Source organism: Lutjanus erythropterus, chromosome 2 (genome assembly GCF_056507025.1).
Source record: "Lutjanus erythropterus isolate fLutEry1 chromosome 2, fLutEry1.hap2, whole genome shotgun sequence".
In the NCBI taxonomy this organism is placed as follows: domain Eukaryota; kingdom Metazoa; phylum Chordata; class Actinopteri; order Lutjaniformes; family Lutjanidae; genus Lutjanus; species Lutjanus erythropterus.
This window is the reverse complement of record NC_139318.1, coordinates 41,792,183-41,811,924: the sequence shown is the minus strand read 5'-3', so window position 1 is coordinate 41,811,924 and position 19,742 is coordinate 41,792,183. Positions and strand designations below refer to the sequence as shown.

Here is a 19,742-nt window from a genome sequence, read left to right as displayed (position 1 = left end):
CTGTAGTAAAAAGCTCTGAAATGTACCAATAATAATAAATGTATAAAGTCTCTGTTGTTTTTGTCTTGTTACTTCCTTTCCATAATTTTCATCTTGTTATGTGTTTTACATTATTTTTATCTTAAGTCTTTTAGGTTCTATATGTGTCTTTTTCAATCGTTTTTGTCCTGTAACGTCTTCTACATCATATTTATCTTGTGACAGCTGTCTTGTGCAACTTGCACTGATGGACACACCAAGAAATCGTCTTTTCTATTAGTTACTGTCCCAGATAATCATAAAAATATTAATAAATATAAATAAATAGAAGTAAAGACAAAAACTGGTCTGTCTGTTTTCAATCATTTTTAAATTTTATTTCCTGTTGTATTCTTTAAAATCAATGCAGAGGTGATAAGTTTGTGCAGGAATTTACTTTTTTCTTTGAAGCCAATTAATATGTAAATAACACAAAACAAATACAGTCCAAAGAGAGAAAAACACAACAACACATGGTTGACAGTGAAAAACAGCCTTTTAATAGAAACCCACAGTGAAATGAACATGGAAAACATTTTGAAGCCAAGAATTGACACCAACATTAAATACAGATGGAAACATTTTGATATTGATAAATCACCACTTTCATACAAACAGGATAAAATCAAGCTGTGTTAAAAATAAAACACTCAACATGATTTTTATTGCAAATCAAAAGAGACTTTCAGATGGAGGCGTCAATTTTGATAATCAATCATTTTGTTACACTTGCATTTATTTTTTTCTTTACAGCTTCTCTCATTTTAGTCTTCCGTGAAAATAACCAATAATAGTTATTATAAATTAAAAATTTGCTAAAAAAAAAAGTGTAGTTACAGCTGAAATCAACATGATTTCACTTTGCACTGCATTAGTATTCTCATGTGACTTTTTTCTTTTAAACCAAAACACAAAACGCTCATTATTACAAGTCAGAGAAGTGATGGATTCATGTGGAAATAATATCCATTCTTAACACTAAACCAAAGCAAACAGGGCTTAAAAAACAGTGCTGGTTATCAGTGTTAATATTATATTATTTGTTCACAGTGAAGCCAAACTCTGATGTTACAACAGCAGCAAATTAAACGTTTTCAGTGAGATGAATTATAGAAAAAATATACGTTTCTCTGTAGTTTGGTTAAGTATAAAATCTTTTTCATAATCAGCAAAGATTTACAAAGATATCAGGTAGGTACAGTTACTTTATACACGACTAAAAGTCTTATTAACATAGAAAAATAAAGCACCATAGAGTCACAAACCGGCAAAACCATAATATACAAATGTAGAAAATGATATAAAGAAAGAAGCAAGAATTAACTTTGTGGAAACGGCGACTGTGACAGTGTAGTGTTGCAAAATTAAGCAGAAAACTGCACACAGTAAAATCCATTTCTAACCAAGGAAACGTGTTAATTCTTCCCATCGTACAACGTTAAAGTGAGGCGGAGGCAACGCGTGTCGATTTGGTCACGAGTGATGCTGACTGGTTAAACTTTAACCAGGAGGTTACTGCAGTGATCAAGGCTCTCTGAGTGATGAGAAACTGGACCAGAACTGATGCCGTAGGGACGGGGGGGGGGGGGGGGGGGGGGGTCGCTCCCATAACGACACCAAATCATTAATAATCTTGTAGAAGTCGTAGATTTGAATTGTCAATGGAGTTTGGCAGGCAGTGAAACAGGCTTACAATAGGATTATAATATTTATGATTTACAGTCTACAGCTCAAACTCACTAGTTGGACTGCTGTACTTATTTTTCTATGCACATTAGCTTCATTTGGCTCCTTTAACTGACATTTTTTTGCAGCTGAGAACTTGAATTTTGCTTCAGACACGCAAAAAAAAAAATCATAGTATTATGATGTAAAACGTTTGGAAAATGTTTAATGTTTTTGTTTAAATACAAGATTATTGAATTAGCCGTCTAATCAAAAGGTTTGATATGTTTTTATACAATAAATAATATTTTAATGCCCACTTTCAATTTCTGTTGATAATGTCATTTGTCTTTGTGATAAACATTATTAAGTTTTTTGGGGGAAGGAAATGATTTGTCGAATGGGTGTTATTGGCGTTATTGATCTTTAACAGTGTCGGCATATATGTCTTATGAAAACATTTTTTTTACAGAAAGTAATTCAAATTGCTTTCATGCATTAACTCAAAAGGCAGCATTTTACTTATATTTGTTCCTTTTTCTTTAAAAAAAAAAAAATCAGGTTTCATGTATAGATATTTTGCACTATTTGCATTTATTTTATTCATAGTTATTTAAAACTATTAAAAGTATCTGTGAAAGTTTACTGTTCCAGTGCCCTGATGTCATTGTCTACAATAAAGTTTACTGTCAAACTGCAAAATATCCTGCCTGCATCACATATATTTGTCTTAAGTGCTAACTATTTTTGATGGATCAATGCAAAAAAAAAAAAAAATGGTTGTATATTTGAAATATTCTGTATCTTATATTCTGTACATAGAATATCAACTGATATCTATATCAGAATATTCAGCATCGGGCCCAAACATCCAGTATCAGTCAGGCCCTAACGGTGCAGCTTTTACATTTCTAAAGGGAGATAACGAACTTGTTACTCCTGAATATCTGCAACGTCCCCAAAAATGACTATTAGTCTATTAAGGATCACTTCTTCTCTTCTACCTTCTCATGCAAAATGTAAATATAGTGAGCCACACATAAGCTCTGCGCTTTGATTAAATGACCCTCAACAAACAGCCATTTAAAAGTAATCTGGATACACAGTATTTACCACAAACCTGGCAGTCGTACATCATGTGATGAAGGTCAAACCAGTATAATAAAGATTATCACATATAGAATAACATGAGTTTTTTTCTGCTTTACAGAAAATACCTGGAAGATGAATTGCTTTGAAGTCATTTTTTAAAGAGAGTCATTATTGCATAATTTCACCACCAGAGGGCAACGATGGGAATAAATATACGTCACTTATTCTTGAGAATAGGAACAAAAACTGCATTTTGAGGGGATTTTGATTTTTATCCTTCAATTATGTTGGAGAATATTTTGTAAAAACATCACTTTTTTAAATCAAATGTAAACATCGACGCTGTGAGATCTGATGGAGTTAACTTCTTAAAGTTGACAAAATGTTTCAGTTTTTTTAATTTCACAGCACAGTCAGTCTTTTTTTTTTAAGTTGCTGAAAGTTCTCTTAATGCTGATCAAAACCCACATTTTAAAACCAAAATTCTTATTTGGTCTTGATTTAGAGGTGCTATAGAGTTGAGACACACCTGATTGCAATATTATTTAATGAATTTGTCAGCAAAAAACAGAAAGTTTTCCAGTGCTTGTGCAAAGTTCCCGCCTTCTTTAAACCAGGAAGTGAGACAGGGGTCCCTAGGGTTTAGTTAACCCTTTTCATGCCAGATTAAATCATGTTTTTGTAAAATTCTGACATAAATCTGGGACACAACTTTAAGCGTCCAACAGGTTTTTAACACATTTTTAAATGTTGCAAAACCTTGTCTGGGACGAGGGTGTGCAAGTTTAGAAATGAAAGCAAACAAAAAAATGTAATAAATGTATATATTTCACACATATAAATCTTTAAACAAAGATTTTTCAGATGGAGATTAGCATCTTGCTAAATCTGGTGCAACCATGTTTTAATTTCTTGTAAATAATTAATGTCATTGCACGCTGTGCTTTTATGAATCAAACAAACTAATTTGTTCCACTTCTCAAGAATGAGTGATATGAAACACCACAACAAAAGAAGTCATGATGGAGTTTAACTCTTCCAGAAAAACTTTCAGGTGGTAAAGAATTTGAGTTTTATACTTTGACCCAAACGCGCCATCTGCCTCCACTACGTCACGTCCTTCACTACAGCGTCTCTTTCTCTTTCTCCCTCCAACTCACACACGACTGACCTGTATGTTTCTGAGGGGGTTTTTACCACCACAGCTGTCAGAGGCATTTCTCAGGCTGCTTTTAGCCCTCAGGATCATCTTTTTCATCCAAACCAGCTCTGCAGTAGATCTAATAAGCTAACAGACTCCTCCAAACCAGTGCCAGTCCACTTGTTGCCTCTTTCACACCCTGAAACATCTTAGCAGCGTATCTGATTTCCCTACTCTGTGATTAAATAATGACCTGTGGCTTTTGATTGCAGCACTTCCTGTTTTGCTCGCATCAGAGTCAGTCGGTTTGCTTCAGTCCAGTCAACTTTCCGGTCTCAGGAAACCTGCTACGAATCCAGAACACAAACCTCTGGTGGTGACGTCTGCGTGGTGACCTGTCTGTCCACGCATCTGTCCAGTAATCTGTCCACGGTCGTATCTCTTCCCTCGCCCTCCCTCTGTCTCTTGGCGAGGTCGCTAGCGATAGCCAGCGCTCCTCCTTTCAGGAACCTGACAAAGTTCTCGCCGACTAACGGTCCCATGGCGTACATGCCCGGCCCGTCCGCCGTGACCACGCTGTTCGTGAACGGGTCCACCTCGATCGGGTTCCTCCGGCACGAGATCGACTCGTCGGGGTTGATGCCGAGCGGACGCCCATTGTCTTTCAGGAAGGAGAGATTGGGGTGGGCGCCGATCAGAACCAGCGCCTTGGAGACCTGGACCACCGTCTGCTGACCGGAGTCAGACTGCAGAACGCACTTCTTGTCGGGCCGGAACGCCACGACCCTGTGACGAGGGAAGCTCAGGTAACCCGGGTAGGAGGAGGGGGGTGAAGAGGTGGTGGAGGAGGACAGGGGGAGGGAGGATGGAGAGGAGGGGCTGGAGGAGTCGTGGAGGTCCTGAGCGTGATCAGGAGTCGGCCGGTACTGCTGCTGAGTCATCATCTGGTGAACCTGGAGAAAAGACAGGGAAGGTTAGATAGAACTTCAGGTTGAACCATGATGCCTTTAAAATCCCAACATAAACATTAAATACTCTACACATCCGTTTTATTATTTAATATTTTGCCTTAAAGCTTAATTTTTTTTAGTCTTAATCTCTTGTGGTTTTTAATATCGCAATAAAAATCGCATCGTGGACTTTTTATTCAGGTATTGTCATGCCTCAAGCTTTTGACATTTTTGCATCCGTGCTCGATATGTAAATTTTTTGTCAGGAAATATTAACATTTTCATTAAATATTGTAAAGCGATCAGCTATCAGCAGGTATTAGCTCACTAACAACTTTGTTAAGATTAGAAACAAACACCTTTTAGCTTTAATGTTAGGTTAGTCAGCCAGCCAGTAACTTTAACATTAAGGATGTCTGCTAACTAGTAACTTTAAAATTGTGATTGGCAGCTAGAAAACTAGTTTTAAGTGAAGGTTATGAGCTACTTGACGAGTTTCTTCATTTTGTAGACACAGTAGCTCTCTGCTTCCAAACATTTACAAATTATAATTTAACTGACAATCCTCTAATATTTCTCTGTAACATATAGTATTGTGCGCTTTTTATCTTGGTATTTTCATACCTTGAGTTTTTGGTATCCTGACATTCAGGTTCAGGTATCAAACTCTGCTCACCTTGTGGTACTCTGGGTAGAGCAGTTTGGGCAGCTGGTTGAAGATGAGGCCCGGGTCGGTGACCGAGCGCCTGAAGGCGTGGTAGACCGGCGTGTTGAGATGGTGGGCGGCCAGTACCGCGTCGGCCGCCGTAAGCCCTGCCCCAACCACCAGCACCGGGTCCGACGACTGGTCGAGCTCGCCGCGAGAGATGGCGGCCTCCAGCTCCCAGAAGGAGTGGCAGACGAAGGGCAGCGACTCGCCCTCCACGCCGAGTCTGGCCGGGATGTCGTGGGTCCCCGTCGCCAACACCACGTTGTGGGCCAACAGGGAGAAAGGCACCTCCTCCGACACAGAAGAACCATCTGGCAGGAGGAAGGAAACAGGAAGTTAATATCTTTCGCTTTCCTTTATTTCTAAACAATGTCCTATAACACCAATCAGGAGTGCTTCTTACCTCCCAGCTCCTCCCCCTCTCTGCGCTGCAGCCCCGTCACTCTCCAGCAGGGCGCCGATCCCTCCTGGCCGCCAGGCTGTCTGGTTACCGAGGTGACGGTGGTTCCACAGGCAAAGCTCTGCTCCAGAGACATCTGGGAAACGTAGTGTTGATAATAGGAGGCTATCTCTGCTGGTGTGGCACGGTCATTTCGTACATTTCTGGAATAAAATAAAAATCAAAATACATTTCAATGCAAAATAAAGACACAGATATGTTCAAATACATCACAACACAGGAACATTTTTACAAAGCCACAAATCCATAAAAGAGTTACAAGGGGTTGTTAAACTACTCATAGTCAAACAATGGGTCTGAGTCTGAACAGGAAGGATAAAATTCAAATCAGTTGTTATGACGACAAATTATCATTTTATGCAAATTGAGTTGGGTTCAGCTGAGCCAGAGTCATTTGAAAAACAAACTATGGAAAGAGAAACACACGAACATCCTTCACTATGTGGCTCTTATTTCTTTACGTAGTACTTCCCTATAATATCTGATTATCCTGATGGTGAAATGGCAGAAACTGACTGAATACTGACGGCTCTCAGAGGACGTATCTCACCCTCTGGTGGCCACATGAAAGTTCATATCTCTTCACTGACAGCAGAGCGGTCATTTCATCATTGGAGTTTAGATAATGTCAGCTAATCCACTCACATCTGCTGTCATTACACTGACAGTGTTGTTATGAAGTCTTAATAACCTACAGCTAGCTAACAGCTTTTTATTCAGGTGACCAGTGAGGAAACAACTTTAAAGACCAGGTTGTCAGTTAGCTAACAGCTTTTTGATCAGGTTGTCAACATGTTGTCACTTTTGTTCATATAGTCAGCTAACTAACTAGTTATCAGCTTGTAAACAACTTTTAAACCCAGGAGATGTGGCAGCTGATTGTTGTAAGCTAACTAACAACTTTTTGTTGCAGTTGTCACCTAGCTAACACCTTTATTCACGTGGTCAGCTAGCTAACACCTTTATTCACGTGGTCAGCTAGCTAACAACTTTTTATTCAGGTTAACACCTGTCAAATCAAGGTTGTCAGCTAGCTAGCAATGTTTTGTTCAGATTGTTGACTAGGTGACAGGTTTGTTCAAATAGTTAACTCAGGTCTTTATTGTACAGTTCAGTGAGTCACATTAACCTCCATTTGAATTATCAGACTATGTGGCTGTTCAGAAACAACAAACTGCTTCAACTAGCGATTATTATCTAAGAGGCAATTCTCTCATATTTCTCTACGACGGGAACATCTGACTGCAAGAGGAATAAAACTGAAGAACACTTTCTGATTTAATGTTATAAAACTGTGAACAAATAAAATGTATTATGACTTGAAGTCCTCCGTGTGTGTGGTTACGTGAGTCACATGTACTGTTGTTTACTGTTGTTTACTGTTGACAGACCTGCGTTTGTCTCTCATCCAGTCCTTCAGTTTGAGTCCAGGAAGCTCCATCCAGTTAGCCAGGCTCAGAGTTAACATGGAGCCCTCCATGGCCTGAGAACAACACACGAATAAATCAGAATCACTCAGCTGCACTGATCCGTTTTACTGTTTTTAATATATTCTAAAAAAAAGAAAAACGTTTCAGAGGTTCCAGTTGTTGAATTCAGACAGTTTTAAAGTTTTTATGTTCCTGTTGAGGTGCAGTAACATTTGCCTTGTATCATGTGCATATTGCTTTGTCATTGTGCAAATAAGCAGCTGACTCTGGAAACAAAGCTTGTTTGCACATATAACCACTGTGTCTGTTAAGTAAATCTGTCTTCATATTCATGGTCAAAAACAAAACCCCTGTTGTGTAATGAGCTTTAGCATATCACAACATTTTAAGAAGGATACATGTAATATTTTACTATGTTACTGCCAATTATATAAAGGTATATAATCTAAATCTATGAACCCCAGCAGGTTATGTGCTGTAATGTGGGGGTAAGTGGGTAACTTTAATAAACCAGAGATATCAGTAACGAGACACAAAGTAATTAAATTCTGAGATGTCAGTCCCTGAATGTACCACCAAGGACACCTCTGGAAACATTTGTTTATTCAAATATTTTCACACAACAATAATATTAGCATCAAGAAGAAATAAAGGTTACTTAGTTATTAAAATTCATCCTTAAATGTGATTCTACAAGCCCAAATAAAATGATAAAACAATTTCAAAACAGAGAATTAAGGAAATAAATAATAAAATAAGTTTAACCCGACTATCATCTCATCTCTGCTGCTTTAAATTCACTGTTTAAACCTAAGAAAAAGTTTGGAATCATCTAAATAATCAATAATCCATAGATAATCAGTAGGATAATTCTAACGACATACATGCCAGGCTCCTCCAGGGGGGCCCTTCCCCAGCACCAGGTGAGGGACGGCACGCTCCGGCTCGTATCGCCACTCCAGCGGAGACATGTAGTCCAATCCGAAGTCACTGTCAGGGAGCAGCAGTGAATCAAAGAGCACGGCCACGGGGTTGGACGACCGCCCCTCCAAGCCCTCACACAGGTACTCCAGGTCCTGGAGAGAGGGAGGGAGGGAGGAGAGAGAGAGAGAGAGAGAGAGAGAGAGAGAGAGAGAGAGAGAGAGAGAGAGAGAGAGACACTGTGAGGAACTGAATTTTTACGATCCTTAATTGGATTGATACAGCTGCAGTTTTTATTTTTTATATTTTTATTTTTATTTTATTTTTTAAGTTACAGCAACAAAATATGTGTGTGTGTGTGTGTGTGTGTGTGTGTGTGTGTGTGAGTGTGTGTGTGTGTGTGTGTGTGTGTGTTACCTGCTCCAGCAGCGACAGGTGAGGCTGCTCTGTCAGTTTGCTGTGCAGCAGGGGGTTTGGGTGCGATGCCTCAGGTGACAGGTAGGGGGTGTAACCCGACAACAGGTATGACAGGCAGATCCCTGATGGGCCGTTACCTGGGAAACAGAAAGAAAAAGGGGGTGGGGGGGGGGCACAGAGAGAGAGAGAGAGAGAGGTGAATTACAGTGGGAGTGTCAGTTTGTTGTAGCAAAGCATGTGATTGGCTCCCTTTTGCACTGACGATCCTCATAATGTTCTGGTTGCTATGGTTACACCTGCAGTAATGTGGGTGTGTGATTAAAATTCTGAGGTAAATTTTGCAGACAGAAAACATGTTTAATATCTAACCGTAAAATAAATCCATCAAACTGTCTTAAGCAACAGCTACAGTAGAAAACACAAACAGCCACAGATGATAAAATATATTGCCGTTTCATCACTGATATAAACCTCAGTTGGACAGCAGCAGCAGCAGCAGCATGACTCAGCATGTTTGAATGCTTTATATTAACTTGTGCAACAAACCAGTGACTCAGCAAAAATATTCATAAGCAGAAGCTAAATGCAGAGCCACAAAAGGCCGACTCGCCTGCTCACGATGACTAATGGATTTCACACATCCACTACTTTGGAAACCAGCTGACAGTTTTACAGCCTAATGAATCACTTCACTTTCACCGACCAAAACATATTATGCTGTAAGTGAACACGGATGTTCCTGCTGAATAATTTCCCTGTCGATTTAACGCAAATTTTAATCTAGACTAGTCGACTAGTCCAGCAGCAAGAAAACACGCAGGACTGAACTGCTCCTCGCCTGGAGAGCAGACGAGACCAGGCGGCTGCAGCAGGGGGCGGAGACAAAAAGACTTCAGAGAACAAACAGGACATGGCACCAACAGCCTGTTAGATCACCTATAGACTACCTGTAGTCTGCAGAGCACGTTCATAGCTGAGGAAATAAAGTGTGTTTTTGATCGCTGACTGAAGTTTAAATTCACAAACGGTTGTGAGCAGTTTCATTTAGGAACTTCTTTCTTTTTAGTAAAAAATGAAGTAGTTCCGGTTGATTCTAGAAAGCAGTTCCAACATTAAACTACTCAAAACAAGCGAGAGGAAAAATATTTTGATTTTGGGGTGAACTGTCTCTTTAAGGTCTATCAAACATGTTGATCGCACTTTCTACCACATTCTCTTGTGCCACTCTGCCTCCACCACTTCCTGCTGCGGCTAATGTCAACACTTTCTAAGGCTACGTACCACTTAGCCTGTGCACAACTACGAACAATCACACAGTGAATGTGCATCACACCACTTCCTTATGTGCTCTTCTGTGTTTTACTTTGTTGTAATCCAGAAGACGGGGTGCAAAATGATCTTACACAAAAACCCACCTCGCTCACAACTGCGCCACTTCCTCATCTTCATCATGTTTGACAGATCGCCATGAATGTTTGGTGGAATTTGTTCTTTTTTGCAATAAAAACACTATACGGGTATGAAAAATACCAAAAACATTTAAAAAAAAAGTTCTCTGAAGTCATTTCTTGCTTCCAGTTGCACCCGAGCTGGTTGATCCATCACAGCAAACAGCAGCATGTCTGCCTTACTGGTTGTCCTGCTGACAGTTTGAACTATCTGGACAGCCGCTGGTTATTGGTGTGTTCAGGTGCTTGTGAGAAGGTAGGAAAAAAAAATATACCAAAGTGTCTTCTGCTGTCTAATAATGTGAGCCGTTTACCACCTGCTGCTGCTTCTCCTTTGAGGATTCATACTGCAGCATCTAAATGCAATCATGTATATGATGCCTGTGTGTGTGTGTGTGTGTGTGTGTGTGTGTGTGTGTGTGTGTGTGTGTGTGTGTGTGTGTGTGTGTGTGTGTGTGCGCGTTTCTTACCAATGATCACCACAGGCAAAATCTCTCCAGGGAGAATTTCTTTGTCGTGAAGATCCATTTTCACTGAGGAGAGAAAAACATTATTGTCATCGTTATTATTATTGTTGTTGTTGTTGTTGTTAGGGCCATATCATGTCCTACCAATAAATAAATAAATAAACAAAATAAAATTAATAATACCAACACTGTCATTCCAATCTTTGGTGAAATTCTATTCTTTAAGGATTAATACATATGAAATATATGTCATTTCTGATATGTTCTTAGAATTTTTTTAAAAAAATGTAAACTTAAAATCATTTTTTAATGAAAATGTTGGCCCTTTAAAGTTGTTTCCCAGATTTCTCTGTCAGATTTTCACAAAACGATGATTTAATCCGGCATAAAAAGGGTTAGCTAAAACCTAAAGGACCCCTGTCTCACTTCCTGGTTTAAAAAAGCTCAAGCCTGGTAAACTTTCTATTTTTAGACAAAATAACTAAATAATATTTTTATCAGATGTGTCTCAACCATAACATGTCGACCCTGTAGCTCTTCTAAATCAAAATTATATAAGAATTATGGTTTAAAAATGTGTATTTTAATTAGAATTAAGAGAACTCTGACAAACTTTAAAAAATAAAATGACTAATCAAAAGGAGACTGGCTCTTCACAAGGTTTAATTGCCAAGAGTTTGATCTTTTAAAATATATTTTCCAGCATAATTAAAGGGTAAAAATCAAAAAACCCTCAAAATACGCTTTTGTCCCGATTCGTTCATCATTATCTCTGTAATATTATTATAATAATGTTATCAGCACTGTTATCTGAGCAGAGAAAGTAGAGCTAAAGGTGATTTAGTTAATCATTAAGTCCAGTCAGTATCCACAATGGTCAGTCAGTACATTTCCACTGACATCTGACACACACACACACACACACACACACACACAGTCTGACCTCACAGTTTAACATAGCAACATGACCTCGAGTACACAAAGACACCCAGACACAGCAGTTCAATACACACTTAAAACCACATACAGTGTGAGTGTGTGTGTGTGTGTGTGTGTGTGTGTGTGTGTGTGTGTGTGTGTGTGTGTGTGTGTGTGTGTGTGTGTGTGTGTGTGCAACATACTGACTCATATATTTGACTGTAAACATGATTTATTTTGACCGTTGTGTGTTTTTATTAGTTTCTGTCTCCACACATAAAATCACACGATCAGGAAGTTGAAGTTTCTGCTAAAAATATTTTCACCATGAACAAGTGGAGCTGCAACGATAAGTCAATTTATCGATTCAAAGAAAATTAGAAGGAAAATTACTTGTCAACCGTTTTGATATACATGATATACATTGATATATCATGATATACATGATATAGATTGATATACACATACAGAGTCTGGATTTTGGTCTGTTGGTTGGACAAAAGAAGAGATCTGAAGACGTCACTTTGGGCTCTGGAAAATTTTGAGGATTTTTTTTTCTGGACATTTAATAGACTAAACAATTAATTGAATAACGGTATAAAGATTAATCAATAATGAAAATAATTGTTAGCTGTAGCCTAATTTTTTTAAAACAATAAAAAACAAACAAAATTAAAAAAAAAAAACTTAGATTTAAGAATACTAATAAAAACAAATGTGTTTTAAATACTACTACTACTACTACTACTACTACTGCTACTGCTACTAATAATAATAATAATAAAAAAATAGATATAATAAACATTGAAACTTTTTTTCTGAGTTTACACAATAAGTCGGTGTGAATCAAAAGGTCTTCTATCAACAGATTATAAATATGACTAATAACATCTCAGGGATATGTCAGATAATTTACATCAGTCAGAGTCGGCCACACAACACCGTTTGTTCGGCTAATCACAGGATGCTAACAGCCTGAAGGCACACTGACAGCAGTCAGATCGTATTTCACCACAGCATGCATGTACACAAACAAGCACACCTCCTCTCTAAAGGGAAAGTCCACTGAATTAAAAACTAGGCCTGAACGACATGCCAAAAAAAAGAAAAAAAGACATATTGCGATTATTTTGACATACTGCAACACGAGTCACGATTTTAATGAGAATGCTAATTTTTGCATTTCATTTTTTAAAGATGATGAAGATGTTCTCTTTCCTCTGGAAAATGAGATTTGCATGCAGGAGCGTCTCTGTAACATGCAGCACAATCCTTTCATTCATAATGGTACGTTGTGACACATTTTACCTTCTTGCAGCTCCTGCAGTTTTGATATTGTACTTGACTGTCGATCACATTGCAGGTTTAATAATATTTTGATTAACTGTTCAGAACTAATTACAAAAGATGTCCAGATATTAAAACAGCACGTGTCTGCAGCAGAGACACGGAGAAACACGACTCCTGCAACAACAGAGAAATTAGCTTGAATCTGAGCCTCTTATGTAGAATCTTTTTTCTTTTCTACTTTTAAATTAATAGTCAAACTGTTCTTATAACTGAGTAACTGCTTTGAGTTAAGTTCGTAATTTTAAAAAAGTCCAGATTCTCAGAATTCAGCCTCCCAAATGTCAATATTTTCTGGTTTCTTTCCTCCTTTATTACAGTAAACTGATTATTTTTGGTTTGTGGACACAAAATACATTTGGGGATGTCATCTTAAGCTTTGGGAAACACTGATCAACATTTTATGTACCAAAATAAAAAATATCGCCAGATGAATTGGTTATGAAAATAATCATTAGTTGCAGCCGTATTGTAGAATTATTCTTATGTTGTCTGCAGTATGTTAGCCAGTTAAAATGAAGCAGAAGGAGATTTTTATTTACTTTATTTTTGACTTGGTTATTATAGTGGAAACAACCACTTTTGTCCACAGGTGACTCCAAAATCAACAAGATATGAAAGTTTCTTGTAGAGCTTTAGGGACGTGCAGAAACCCTGTAAAGTGATGAACTATATGACTAAAATTAGATTAAGACAAGAAGAAGAAGTATCCCACATGCGGCCCCAGTGATGAGTCGACCACCAAGAATCTAAGAGCTGAAATCTGCAGCTTTGAAATGTTCTTATGCAACACTGGTGCAAGTGAACACTCATGTTTTCCACTTGATCCAAAGCTTTTTTCTGCACAGAAACAACCCCTCTCTGTCTCTGCTCCCACATACTAAAGCCCAGCTGAATGCAACACGCTGTGGGAGGTGTTTGTGGTGGCGGGAGGTGTGAGACGGACAGAGAGGAGTGAAACATGATATGGATCATGATGTCAGTCAGCTGTGATCTCACTCATATACATGTTGCAGAGAGGCAGGAGGGGGCGGGGCGAAGGCAGCGGTGCGTAGCGGCGGGCGGCGGCTGCTTTCACTGCAACAATCTGCAGAGTCATGCTTACACAGACATGAAGTAAAAAATTAAGTCAGGAGTGGACGAGCCGAAAGAGACGAGGAGGAGGAGCAAAAGGAGCAGAAAGAGGAACGAATGATCCAGAGCGATTGAGGAAAAAAAGAGAAGTTGGGGGAGAGATAAAGAGGTTACATAAGGGCAGTCCAGAGTTTGGCGCTGAGCCCAGTCCAGAGTGTGTTTAAGGGGTTTACTGGCGAGCAGACACACACACACACACACACACACACACACACCATACAGGACTACGTGCAGCCCTACTGGCCCAGTTTCCTTGTTACACTGACTTGACAGGATAATTGGTAGATTTTCCTTCATTTCTCTGCCAAGAAAAGGTGACTAACCTCTGATTTACAGTAAAGAAGCGCAGCGATCAGAGTCAGTGGAGCCATTGTTCTCCCTGTTTATTGATTTAAAAATAGGGTCCTTTAATTCTGTTTATTTTTTATTAAATAACAGGATGAAAAAAACTGCAGCACAAACATTCTCACTGATGTACTGATACTGTGCTGCATCTTATTTTCCTCCTCATTTACCGTTACTGGAAACACATTCTGAGTTTACTGTAAACGTTATGTCATCAGGCTGCAGGAAAAAAAAATAAAGCCTGCTTGTTTGCATGATAATCAGGTTAACAATTATTGCTCACTCTTTCCTTAGGTTTTTCCAGTAGATGAAAAACAAATGTTTCTAAAAGTTTCTCATGCGCTTCTTAGACTTAACTTTTTAACTTTTTTAACTTTCAGCCTTCAATGTTGTCAGTTTTTCTCTGTGGCCAAAAAATGGTATCAAATATCAATAAGGTATTGTATTACAGTTAGAAATTCCAGTACAGTGACAGCACCACCTCAGTAAGAGACTGCAGGAAATCAATAACTGCGGCTGTATGCTGGTTAAAGGACCAGTTCACTCAAATCGCCAGCAACATCCTTTTATCATCCTTCTCTCTTTCTCGTCCCACAAAACTTTTCACGGTCAAAATGTCTTCTTGACTGTCATAAAGAAGTCAAGAAAAATTTTCACATTTAAGAAGCTGAAATTAGAGACTTTGTTTCTTAAAAAAACACTCAAACCAACTAGTCACTCATCAAAATAGTATGCAATTAATGTAATAATGGATTAATCTTTGCAGCTGCACTGCACATGTTGGATTAAACTGATCTAACATATTTGCTTTCGAATCAGCGTGAGTTCAGGTTGACATGTTCAAAGATTTTTTCTGTCAAAGGCTTCTTCTCCTACACACAAATCCAGGTACCATGTAGCTGCCAAACAGGTTAATGATCCCCTCAGATCTGAAGTGATTTCCCTACCAGAGACTGCAAGTTTCATTTAGCTGCTGAAACAACATGTTCAGGAGGAGAAAAGGTTACAATGAGTCTCATTTACTGTAGGTGAAAGTTGATCACTCAACAAGTGCATCACATGGCTAACTTATTAACAACATGCCTATGACAGCAGACATGACGCAGCACTTCTTCCTTCAAAGTGCCTCTGCACACAAGTATGTGTGTGCGCACAGGCCAATCAGCTTTGTTATGTAAACCTCTATCACCACAAACCATCACAAATACTCATAAAGTGTTGACTTCCTCTGCAGAGGATGATGAAGGCCGTGTTTTTAATCAGTTTCACAATCGGTTTGCTCATACTTACATAATGATGCAACCCGCATGTTAAAAAACAAAAAAACAAAAAAAAAAACACGGCACTTCAAGACCTCAGAAGCATTTAAAGAATTTAAATAAAGAATTTACAAGGTTTCTGCTGGTTTCAACAAGTTTAAAGACATTTTAAACCATTATGAATGTAATTTATGGCCCATTTCGAGCCCATACTGGTGAAACAAAGTTCATGCACAGTTTACAGTGGTGTCTTTTGGTTCAGTGTTGATTTCTTTTTGTAGTTGGTCTCAGAAACACACTTAAAAGCAGTTCTGATCCGATTTCAGTATCTTAATTCGGATATGTACATAATAATAATAATATGCTTTAATTGTTAATAGCAGTGGTATTGATAGTAGTAGTTGAAGTCGTAGTGAGATTACATGAGGCTGAAACTGATTTTCAGTTTGGAAAGCTTGTGTAGTTTGTGTAATGTAACTTGCGTGATGGCGTCCTTCAACCATTGTGGGGCGCTGTAGGATTCTGGACTGTGACATTTACATGTGCAGGCGAAAGGCCGTCATTTGCATAATCTTCCATGGCGCATTGCTGCGGTTCATATTTACTATCTGATCATACAAAATGTTACTATTTATAATGTGTTTGTTCCGAACATGGTGGTTTATGTTGGTACTTTTCATTGTTGTGTTGGTTCATTGTTACACCATGAGTGAGGTGACTCGTGCATTTTATTCACTCCAGCTTCATCGTAGTACACATTACCTTATGATGAGCAGTATACAGTTCTTAATTTTCACTGCTTAGGTTGTGTTACAAACAGAAACACGTCACAAGAAATTTAGATCGAAATGCGGCTCTGTGTCACAAGTCTGATACCTGATGCATGCCTTCGATCAATATTAGCCTTCGATATTAATTTTGGATTGAATTAGCCCCATCTCTACTTAATAATTCAATGTTTAAGACCTGTCAAAACCTTATTTAAGATTTTTTAAGGCCTAAAATCCTGATTATTGGATTTTAGACTCATTAAAGACCTACTGAACTCTGGAGGAATCAGTTTAGACCAGATTTTTGTCCCCTTTTCTTAATAAAAATGCAGTTTGTGGAAAAAAATGACCCAGCCTTAGTTGTCAGTGTGACTATCACAGGAGTCATATTCCTCTGCTGCAAATATAGCAAAGCTCGTGGTCTCATCCAGCTGCTGACGTTTATTTTAATACAGAGGCACCTCTTTAATTTAAGATATCGTTTTTGCTACGTAACGCCTCCCTGACTCTGTCTCCGACACCGGCAGACCCTTCAGAGACGCTCCATATGGCACCTGCGCCGACGCCGTTCTGACATCATCCTGAGGCCGGACGGCCCATCTGCCATCTGCACCGGCCAGACGGCTAATGAGATTTTAATGAGCTGACCACTGAACGGCAAAACGCCTGCTGGAATCTGCGGACGCAGCCCAAGTCAAGACAAAACTCTTCCATATGTGTTAAATTACTGCATTCAAATAAAAAATGACAGACATTCACTAGTTTGTGGTTCTCACATGAGGATTTTTCAGTTTTCTTTGTTTGATATGATTGTAAACTGATTATTTTGGGATTTTGGGACTTCTACAGAACCATCAGATAAGGCAGTTTTAACCAGAACCATTGGGAACCACTAATAAAGTTAATTCTCTTGTTGCACTTCAGGGAAGAGGCAGCTAAACTACATACATTTACAAATCTAAAGGAATGTAAATCAGTCTCCAGCACCCGATAGATGACTCTGTGCATCCCAAAGAAAATGAGCAACAATTTAAATTCAGCACAGTTTGACCTACTTGAACTTCACCACATTTAAAAAGGAAATGTTGTACTACTTTCTCCACTGGATTTATTCAAAATCTGCACTTATAGTTGCTATTTATCTCTCAGATGAAGGTTTTAACATGTAAATCATATTGAGTTAGTAAAATATGAGGCATCGGTTGTAGATTTAACAACGCTGTAGTGCATACAGCTATTAAAATTAGCTCCACCTTCACAATGTTTAAGTGCTACTAACACATTACTTAATGCATTAGTAATTATATGCAAATACAAAACATTAGTGTTGCAAATGTTGTGCATCTTCCTTTAATCTGTGACATTATGGACCTGGTCCTCTACCAGTACTTCCTTTTTTTCTCCTCCTCACTGTTTTGCTGCGCAGGACGTTTCACCAACCTGAAGCATTGGTATTTGATGTCCTGATGCATTTAGGAACAGCTTTTTTTCCCCCCAATTTTTTCCTCATTTTTATTTTTTCTTGTCTTTTTTCACTTAAAGTTTAAGTTTCCTTTTTCAGCAAATGCCTCAGACAGACAAAACTATTTCAAATAAGGGGCAACTACTGTCATCTCTAGTAGGGCTGAAACTTTATTGAGATCTTAATATGGTGTATGGCAATTTTCAAATCGCAGGAGGCGCAATATGTGTTAAATGCAATGTCAAAGTAACATTTGCCATTGAAATGTCCTGGCCTACGTCATTTCATGGATTTAACAAAACTTTGGTTTGGTGCAGATTCTTGCAAAAATCACACCATAATCATGTGCTTTAATAATGATTTAAAAAATGGCATTCCTTCTGATATCAGACAAAATAAACGCAATTAGATATTTTTAAAGCCCTAGTTTCTAGACCCTCGTTTAACTTTTGAGTAATACATTTTTAATTGCATCAACATCCCTCCAAAATATGATTAACAAGTTGCTTATTATGGGCTATATGCTTTATGCTCTAATTTAAATAAGGTCCACCTTTCCCTGCTGCAACACTGATTTGATTTGATGCTAATACTTATACACTTTTTTAAGTGCAGGACTTTTATCTGTAACAGAGTATTTTTATACTGTCATGTTGTCACTTTTACTCATGAAAGTATCAGAATAATTCCTCCTCCAGTGTGTGTGAAGTCATATTTGAGGTGGTGGGAGTCCCACGGTGTGACTGGATATGTAACAGTGAGTGTGTGCAGGACGGCACCACCCACCGACACATCCACCCACCGGCCGGTGAACTGAATGACTCACATCACGTCAGTGTTGAGCCGAGGGCTCAGACAGACCTGCTGTCGCTGTGCACCGTTAACACACACACACATACGCATCTACTGTACAAATGAAGCTTAATAACGCGCTTCTGACGCGTGTGTAGCCCTCGGACCCGCACACTCTTTCCGCTTCACGCAGCGCTTTATGAATTCAAGATGAAGGTTACTCACAGATAATGTGGTGGTGATGCGGCTCGCGGTGTCCTCGTGCAGCTATCAGCGCCTCTCGGAGGAATAATTTGTCTTTTACTCTGTCTTCTGTTCCTCCGCTGCCTCTCATTCAGTCATTCCGCAGCTTTCTTCGCGCTTTTTATCCTCTTTCTTCCGTCCATGTGCTGCGTGAACGTCCAGCTGCCGTTCAGCGCCGCACACTCACATTATATACCGCTACAGGCAGTCCAGCCCGCCGGCCAATCAGCAGCGACCTCGCGCCGGTACCCCCCCTCCTCCTCACCCGATTACCCTACACATTCCCGTCCCCCCCTCCCTCACCCGAGCTGTCGTAAAGAACAAAGATCGTCTATGAGCGCAAGATGGACGCGGGGTGACGTAACGCAGTGAGCTGCTGTTTCGTAACAAAGCGAGCAAACGATTTTCATAATTTTAAAAAGATGTTTGTTTTTTTATGATGACTGAAAATAAAAACAGTATCAGTTTCTTTTTATTATCTTAGCAACCACTGATTTTAGTTTTTTTTAATGATTTCTTTTATAGTTACCCTTTTATCCCCTTATTATTATTTTGAATTAAACACTTTCTTGTTTATTTGTTAATTTATTACCAATAAAGATCATTAAAGGAAAAAAAAAAAGTTTATACGCATATATATAAATAACTATAATTACTATTTTATTTTGTTTTATTTATTATTAATTTAATCTAATCTAATTTCATTTATTTTATTTTTTCTTTTCTTTTCTTTTCTTTTCTTTTCTTTTCTTTT

At 38.6% G+C, this 19,742-nt stretch overlaps 1 protein-coding gene across 1 annotated transcript; it reads right to left on the bottom strand.

The window, feature by feature from the left end:
• Positions 1-4,095: 4,095 nt before the first annotated feature.
• Positions 4,096-19,190, bottom strand: osgn1 (oxidative stress induced growth inhibitor 1). The gene is made up of 8 exons (XM_084740320.1): positions 18,971-19,190; positions 10,722-10,784; positions 8,804-8,940; positions 8,350-8,541; positions 7,427-7,518; positions 5,979-6,178; positions 5,543-5,886; positions 4,096-4,869 (listed from the first exon to the last, which is right to left on the bottom strand). Exons 1-8 carry the CDS (start codon positions 19,077-19,079, stop codon positions 4,264-4,266), a joined length of 1,743 nt encoding a protein of 580 aa, XP_084596446.1. The 5' UTR covers positions 19,080-19,190; the 3' UTR covers positions 4,096-4,263.
• Positions 19,191-19,742: the final 552 nt, after the last annotated feature.

Excerpts from the sequence above, each read along its gene's own strand:
- osgn1 (XM_084740320.1), bottom strand. The coding sequence starts at position 19,079 with ATGAGAGGCAGCGGAGGAACAGAAGACAGAGTAAAAGACAAATTATTC. Across the intron at positions 8,941-10,721 it reads TTTGCCTGTGGTGATCATTG|GTAACGGCCCATCAGGGATC; the intron begins GTAAGAAACGCG and ends TCTGTTTCCCAG. Across the intron at positions 8,542-8,803 it reads ACCTGTCGCTGCTGGAGCAG|GACCTGGAGTACCTGTGTGA; the intron begins GTAACACACACA and ends CCCTCTCTCCAG.